General features: G+C 35.1%; 2 protein-coding genes across 2 annotated transcripts in view; one reads left to right on the forward strand and one right to left on the reverse strand.

Annotated features, from left to right (window-relative positions):
- The window catches only part of LOC117111198 (short transient receptor potential channel 4-like), a 16044-nt gene extending 8152 nt beyond the window's left edge, over window positions 1-7892 (forward strand). The window contains exons 8-15 of the mRNA XM_033254083.1: window positions 254-377; window positions 734-1029; window positions 1466-2401; window positions 4177-4372; window positions 4773-4952; window positions 5745-5786; window positions 6103-6224; window positions 6478-7892. Of these exons, the coding sequence (XP_033109974.1) occupies window positions 254-377; window positions 734-1029; window positions 1466-2401; window positions 4177-4372; window positions 4773-4952; window positions 5745-5786; window positions 6103-6224; window positions 6478-6859 (2278 nt within the window). The 3' untranslated portion in view covers window positions 6860-7892. The remainder of the gene's footprint in view (window positions 1-253; window positions 378-733; window positions 1030-1465; window positions 2402-4176; window positions 4373-4772; window positions 4953-5744; window positions 5787-6102; window positions 6225-6477) is intronic.
- LOC117111229 (short transient receptor potential channel 4-like) overlaps window positions 1-8551 on the reverse strand; it is a 39282-nt gene extending 30731 nt beyond the window's left edge. Inside the window, exon 1 of the mRNA XM_033254130.1 lies at window positions 8432-8551. The gene's annotated coding sequence lies outside the window, so the exon portion shown is untranslated. The remainder of the gene's footprint in view (window positions 1-8431) is intronic.
- Between the last annotated feature and the right edge of the window lie 58 nt (window positions 8552-8609).

An 8609-nucleotide genomic window follows, 5' to 3' on the forward strand; every position in this document is an offset into this window, starting at 1 on the left:
ATATTTAAATATATATATTTCTTTATAATTGTTTTCTTTTATTTAGCATATTTAAAGATTACACAATCCTATATACATCTGAACAAGATGTAGTTTTTTTTTTTTTTAGTAAACTGCGCTTGCGAACATATACTCTATGTATATGATAGTGGAATATATGTAAAATTGAATGAGTTAAGGTTCATGGTATTTTTTCGTAAGATGGAATGTGTAAGGTTAATTTCAGTTCATATAATTTCATTTCAATTGACAGGCATGCCAAGTACATTGTGAATGTAGTTTTATCAGGGACTTACGTTTTAACTGATGACCAATGGGTGATAGGAAGCACCTTGTCCGATAATGGAGTAATGTTGATCCTTTTGAACTTAGATGTAGTATTGCCAACAAACTGTACCTGTAAAACACTAGTTTATGCAATACACTTTTTTTTTTAAAATAAGAACACATTTTACAAGAACACTGAGACTGAAATCGCTCAAAATTAAGAACAAATTGAGGCTGAGTAAAATGTCAAAATGAGGTTTCTATTTATTCATTTATTTATTTAAATAAAAACCGACAAATTTATCTGTACCTTATTTGCAGTATGTGTTACTATGTAATACCCTCTATAATACAGTAAAGTACCGTAATAATTTAATAAATAATTAATTTAATAATAAATGTGTAAAAATAAGAACAAAATAAGAATATTTTGAACCTGAAATCGGACAAAAAATAACACTGAGCCTGGGCAAAATTTTGCTGGTTCTTAATTTTAAAAAAGAGTGTATCATGCGCCTATCAAGAGCCTTTTTTTGTATTCGTGAATTTGCTACAGTCCCACTGTTCTATAGTACAGAAACTCATAGCCCGTAATATTTCACCTTTTCAGATACTCAGAGAGAGTGATTCGTATTATACTAAGCAAGAACAGTGCCACTTCTTAAACTCTGGCCCACCCTGCTTTGGAGACTACTATAGTTTATCAAATAACACAACTTGCTGTGATCCGGAATACAGCCTTTATAATGATTGCTTAAATAGGTATGCATTTGAGTTTCATTATCTTTCTGACAACAGAAAAATAAGAACTTCACTCACCAAGCCCCATAAGAAACTTGGATATAGAACAATAGGAATTCAATTTCGGAAGATGAGCCACCTTCGTCAAAAGTTGTGTAACATCCATAATCTTATAAATGAAAGGCCTGGCAATTCAAACGTTTTCGTAAAATTAAAGTAAAATATGCCGTTATTATGATTGTTTGGGTTTAATTCCTGCATCCTTATGAGTTAAAAAGTAGAATTGGCTGAAATACTTTACCGCATAATTATCTTCAAATATAACATTTAAAAAGGTTAATGTGTAAGTAATAATGCCATTTTATTTAACTTACGTTATGCTATTGTTATTGAATCTTTAATGTGTATGTCAAAATGTATTAATTCAAAAGCATCTATGTATGTTTCCGTTCTGTAGACAGTGTAACGATGGTACAATGTACGATGGTGAAAAGTGTGTAAAGCGGTATCTTAATACAACAATGCACAGATGGCTGACAGTGCCCGCCGCCATTTTGTGCCCAACTGATACAGCATGGGACGGTGAAAAATGTCGCCAGCTTCCTGAGTGCCAAAACGACTACGTGCTGTATGGCAGTTTGTTTTCATGTTGTTTGATGGATCTAGATAACGCTGTTTGTGTGTCGTACCGTTGCGTAAAAGACGGAAAACATTACGATTACGACGGCGAACAATGTTACCTTTACGAGGAAGGAAGTTACGTCGTTTACAGCAATGCCAGTCTTCCAAAACACGATATTGATATGTGTGAGGAATCGGATGATTACAATCTAGCGTTACAGACATTAGAAGCTCTGTTACGTAATTGTGGTGGACAACCAGTCGACCAGAAGCAGCTGAAAGACGCCATTGATGGTCTGATAACGCCAGAGCCTGCGTTTGGTTACCTTGAGGTTGATGAAAAGTTCGACATTAGGAAAAATGGAAGTCTGAAGGACACAATCCACCCTTCGTTGTCAAGTCTGTATTACGAAGAATACCAAAGTATTTCAGAATATTTCCTCAATAAATATAGTTTCCGTTACAGCAGGTCTGACTGGAATTACGCAGACCCGAACCTCATCGCAGAAGCTATGTTCGCTATTGGTAACATCTGTAGCTTTCTGAGACTGCTACTACTGATCGCCGTCAGTCGTTCCGTAGGGCCGCTAGAGATCTCCCTAGAGAGGATGTATAAAGATATTGGCCGGTTCCTCTTGATCTTTATCGTCATTTGGTGGGCTTTTACGATGGGTATGACACAACTATATTATCCATACGCATCGGGAGTGATCCTTGAATGTATTGAGAATGGAGGCCAACAGAGTGAATGCCTCAACAGTCCATTTGCTAGGTAATACGGGCTTATTCACTGGTTCATTTCGTAGAAAACGAATTTTCGTTGAGTATTATTTTCATTCGACTGGTTTGTAAAATAGACTTCGTTGACAACGAAAATTAACGTAACCAGAATGCGTTAATCAGCGTTAATTTATGCACGAGACCAAAAACAAATATGGCGGATTAGTCAGTTTAGCAACAACATTTTGCGTTAATATAGATATTTACCCACATTGAAGTCAAAAAATAATTGTAGGCTAACAGAATTCACAAACTGGATGAAAACATTTTTTTACGAAAAACCCATACCCAAGGACGCAACAAAAAGACGCACATCTCGGCACATCAAAGGTTATAACTTTGGCATCGACATTCTATGCGTCGCGCGCCCCTACACTTGACTGAAGCCTCGTTCTCACGAGAGCCCTAGTATCCGGATCGGGAGCTAACCGTTAGCGCTAACCGTTAGCACCTGCGTGAGAACGCCCGATCGGTTAGCGCTAACCGTTAGCGGTATTCGGATACGCTAATGGTTAGCAAGTTGAGGGCGTTTCTATCATCAACCAATCAGAACCGTAGATAGAGAGAGTTTAGCCAACTTGGCGCATGATGGACGCCATGTCGTTACCAAACAGCCCAGGCGCATGCGCGCGTATAGATTTAATGCTTTGTTTTGGTGACAACGTGGCCGGTGTAAGTCATGTGATTACAATCCACCCAATCACACGCGTGTATATCGAATCCCGTGAAACAGAGTTGGCCAAACTCTCTCTATCTACGGCTCTGCTACCAATCACACGTACCGGTACGCGTTTACAATTTACAGTTTCTTATTGGCCAGTGATTAGTTTATCATATTGATAATTAGATCATATGTTGGTTAGCTGCAGTGCGTCCATGCGAGAAATTTTCTGTATCTACTCAATGTTCGTTTTGTGCACCTTAGTCCAACATTGTCAAAATGACAGTTTAATGTTATATAAGAACATAAAAATTGTATAAATATCGTAAATTTTCAGTTGCTATAACTTTTCATTTTGTTGGCCAATTTTTACGAATCAAATTGTAGTTTATAGAAGCATTTAACAAGCTTGTGGTCAAAAGAAATCAAATGTAACATTGCGAAATACCCAAAATTAATAAAATAGTAACTAACACCATAAAACGTATGGCACGCATAGGCTAATAATTGACGGCCGTACTCGCAACTAGTATCGGATTGTCGATGATATGCCACAGTAAAGATCAAAGGACTGTACGCACGCGCTATGTTCGAGAGCGGAGCTAGATGTGCGTCCTTTTGTTGAATTGCCTTGCCACAATCCGAAGCAGTCTTCATTACGCAGCGTGTATAGCGGTAAATCTGTCTCTTATACACATCTAGATGTGTATAAGAGACAGATGTAATACCCTCTATAATACAGTAAAGTAATAACTATGTTTGAAAAGTATGTAAAAATAAGAAAAGAATAAGAAAATGTTTAGACTGAAATCGGCCAAAAAAATAAGTACACTGAGTATGGGCAAAATGTTACTGGTTCTTATAAATCCTAAACGTAAAAAAAGTAGGCCTACTGCCACGAAGGAGAGTGTTCTTAAAATACGAGTTTCGGGCGAACTCTATATAGGAACTCTAATTCGAATTCTATTATGGCGCCCCCTATCTCGTGGCAGTAATTTTTAATGTTCCATATAAAATCAAGGCAGTCGGACCTCTTGGAGTTCTATACTCTTTGATATTATTGGGAATGTGCAATAATTATCAGCAAATTATACAATTTCTTTCAGTTTTTTTAAGGGAATGGAGACGTTATTTTGGGGACTTGTTGGACTCGGCGATCTTAGTATTCTAGAGACAAATACTGACCACGTGATAACAGAAGGTGTGGGCACGTTTATGTACGCCACATACACTGTGATGGCCGTCATCGTGCTTTTGAATCTACTAATCGCCATGTTGAGCAACACGTTTAGTAGAGTTGAGGTATGAATGAACCACAGCATAAAATGCCAATAGGTCTACATAAGTCGGGATGGGTCTGGTAGCGATTAACTAGGCAATTCCCCATATACAGTTGAAAACAGCCGGTGCGTTCCTCAGCCCAAATGATCAGCATATTCATACCCACTCGTATTATGCCCTATGGAGTGACGGAAGTGGTGATGAGTGGGGTGGGGGGCGTAATTCATCATCTATAAAACCTTGATGGTATGCTTTCCCTTGGTTGAGAAGAAATTCTTTCCCCTAAGTGAATTTATAACATCAGAGATTTTTGGTATTATGTACCCCTAACCTTGCATGCGCAGATGAATTATTGGTGACGTCATTACGTTCTAGGTTGAGTTTTGCATGCGTTTCCTTAATTGATGCTATTGTTTAACAGGACAACTCAGATATTGAATGGAAGTTCAGTCGCTCGGCTATATGGATTGGCTACTTTGATAAGCAAGTAGAGCTTCCGATTCCGTTTAACATTCTACCGACGCCGAAACATATATTCGACAATTGTAGAAGTTTCCTCAACATGTGTTGCTTTCACAAAGCAGAAAAGGAGCTAAAAAGGGTAAGACTACTAAACAATTAACAACTATTATTTGTCACCTAAAACTTTGTAGTGTGGTCAGAGACTTATTATTAATACCATGATGGCCCAGATCATGTTCCATACCATAGAAGACTAGTCATATCATGAAAATTCCTTTACTGTACAATCGCCTGAATTACCTTTATATTATGTTTGTTGTCAAATGTCTGCATAACTTGTTTTCCATTAATCCGTCATCTCTATTACCAACACCAAGTCACAGAAACTCTGAATATTTAAAATTTGTACATCAAAAATCCAGAACTAATGCCTTTTTTAATAGCACCTTCATTAGATTTCCAAGGGTCTGGGATTTAATTCCTTCAAATATTCAAGACATGTGCGTTATTGATTTAAGATTTTTTTCTAATCAACTTAAACAATTTTTGTATGAAAACAATATTGAAAATTAATGTTAATCTGTTTTTACAACTTGTTTCAATAATTTTACTGATGGCTTGAATCTAATTCTTTTACACAATTAATTTGTTCTTGTAGTTGTGTCACTGCTGGTTGGGACATGACATCCCTCAGAAAGTGATTAGGTTCACTTTTGGAGTCCCCAGTGCCAGCATTTGTGACATTTTATTTTGTTTTGTGTGTTTGCTTTTTTCTTGTACTTTTTTTTGTTTTTTCCGGAATAAAGTGAATTGAATTGAATAATCCTGTAAAGACGGCCCTCTAGTACCGTAACATGTATACGTATATAACTATCATTATTGAGATTAATATTTTATATTGAAACCTGATATTTTTTGTATTTTTCTACAGAAATACAAAGAAAAAATTAAGAAAAAGAATCAGGAATACCAGGTATTATTAATTATATTATAGGCTTACTTCACAACTTTTATGTAAAGTAAATTTACAAGATATTTGAAAGTCACAGTAATACATTTAGTAATATAATAAGTTTAAAAAAGTATAATATTAATATATACCGTATACTGTAATTACAATGGTGACGATGATATTAATAATAATATACTTCAAATTATAACAAAAGCAATAATGATTAATATAGTTAATAATAGCAACAATAGTGACACAATAAACTAATTACTAGACCTAAATCGTCAGTATTACCAATGCAATGATAACGGCATCACGATTGTGTTTCTATTCACAGGAAGTGATGGATAATCTAGTAGCTCGGTATATAGCCGATAAGCGATCGTCTGCATTTGACACAGACGATGCCGTAACTCAGTCTGACGTCATCGATATCAGGTCGGATGTCTCTGATCTAAGGTACATGAAAATTATAGCATTCGTATTACAACAAATTATTACTTATATAGTGCAGGGGTTTATGTCATCATTTTCGTAATTCATGTTAATGTATCAATTCTGACTCAGAATAATGATAAAAATAAACAATATTATTGTGGGAAACAGCTGATGTTTGTAAGTTTGTTGTTTTTTATGTAGCTTGTAATTATGTCACATCTGATTTGTGTATTTTTTTCTTATTTGATATTTGGTCTTTATATCATTCTAATAGAAACGAAGTGCTCGAACTTTTTCGCAACGTTGAGGGAGCTATATCCAATTGCATAGGTACATGCGATGAGATTTTTGATAGTGTTATGGATTTTGGCGATGCCTTAGACATACTTAATGGGCGTGAAGCAGGCGACAAGAAAGTAGTCAAGAAACGAGAAAACCGCAACAAAAATCTTAGTAAATTTCAAGAAAAGCTGATCACTCAAAAACAACCTGACGTACACGCTACACAGAATAAAACACCAACTGCGCTCAAGCGCCGTACAAGGATTGTGGAGCATCAATCTGGCCTTGATGCCACTCAGCCGGAAGATGTTGAAGGAGAGAATGAAGAAGGGATTTCTTCCTTCTTTCAAAAAATCGGAAATCTCTTGGTTTGATCGATCCTTCAAACTGTACAGTACACTAGCCAGGTGACAATATGAAATATTTCCATTGAGGAAAATATACACAATTTGCTGTTACAATGAGTTTCTAGACATTGCCTGTGAAAATCTAAAAAAATAACCGTGCATAGGCCTATTTTCTATTATAAAGTTCATAGGATTTTAATGGGGGTACGTGTGAATGAATACTATTAAGTGTAATCTAAATAGACGATCAGAGCATGTCCAAAAGATTGTGTATGTTAGTTTGGAATGTATAAATAATGTGTAGATTTATCTTACGTAAATCTTTGTTGAGAACATGCCCATTGGTTTAATAATTGTTTTACTTAGAGTTCGTGTCTGAAAAAAAAGCTAAGTCATTTGCTCTTGTACGCTCGTGTTTAGTTATGTTAATTGTATATAACATAATAGGCTATTTATTATTATTTATTGCGTATTACCCAATACCTTTAGAAAAAGCGTGGCCAAATAGGAAAATCCAAGAGATACAATTTGGCCTCATAACTTGTAGAGCAACCGAGCAGTTATATACATGTATATATGGACCAATATATCGCCAGGTGACAATATGAAATATTTCCATTGAGGAAAATATACACAATTTGCTGTTACAATGAGCTAGACATTGACTGTGGAAATCTAAAAAATAACCGTGCATATTTTCTATTATAAAATTCATAGGATTTTAATGAGGGTACGTGTGAAGGAATTAAGTGTAATCTAAATAGACGATCAGAGCATGTCCAAAAAGATAGTGTATGTTAGTTTGGAATATATAAATAATGTGTAGATTTATCTTACGTAAATCTTTGTTGAGAACATGCTCATTGGTTTAATAATTGTTTTACTCAGAGTTCGTGTCGGAGAAAAAGCTAAGTCATTTGCTCTTGGGGAGGGGACGTTATGTTGTTGGTTTTCTGTGCAATAATTAAACTAATAATTGAAAAAGAGTAATGGAGTGCGTGTCCATGTAATGTTAGGCCCATATGTATGCTCGTGTTTAGTTATGTTAATTGTATATAACATATAGTAGAGGGATTGTTACACCCGTTTTGTATTTTGCCTTACCCTATTACAGGAATAATTTTTCAGGATTTGTCCTGGGTTTTTACGTACAGACTTTGTAGATTTTATAATTTAAATAAAGAATGATTGAACAACGGTATAGGTACAGTATGAAAAATTGGCGACAAAGAAGACGACCCAAAACTACATGGATGAACACAATAAAAAAAGTACCTCGATGCATATCTTTCCCGACTGAAAAAGTCTTTGAAAGACGTTGAGCATTCGTGATGTCGATATATGATATTACTATAGATGATCTGTCGATATAATGATAATACTATAGAATACCATTAATTTAGACATTAACTCAAATATTTTTCATAATCACAATTTTAATTTTAACAGATTACAATCACTAGTTTTAAACTTGTTTGATTTTTCAATAATTAACTTATCAACTGTTATAGGCAGCTTCAGTTACTTAGAAATGATAATACATGTACTTATGACCTTACAAAAATTAAAAATAAGTTGAAAAATAATTTGAATGTTTATCTGTATATCTTCTTACGTGTACATCCCAATCCATCACTTCACCAACTGTACTTGTTTAATTTGCCACAGCCATCAACATTTAAGCAATATTGATGAATGAGACAGCCAAATATCTGTTAATGATATAAGCCATACATAAACTGTATAAATATGTAGGCCCTATTCATATTATTCATCT

This window comes from Anneissia japonica, unplaced genomic scaffold (assembly GCF_011630105.1).
Source record: "Anneissia japonica isolate Jap-2015-1 unplaced genomic scaffold, ASM1163010v1 scaffold288008_len1385354_cov213, whole genome shotgun sequence".
In the NCBI taxonomy this organism is placed as follows: domain Eukaryota; kingdom Metazoa; phylum Echinodermata; class Crinoidea; order Comatulida; family Comatulidae; genus Anneissia; species Anneissia japonica.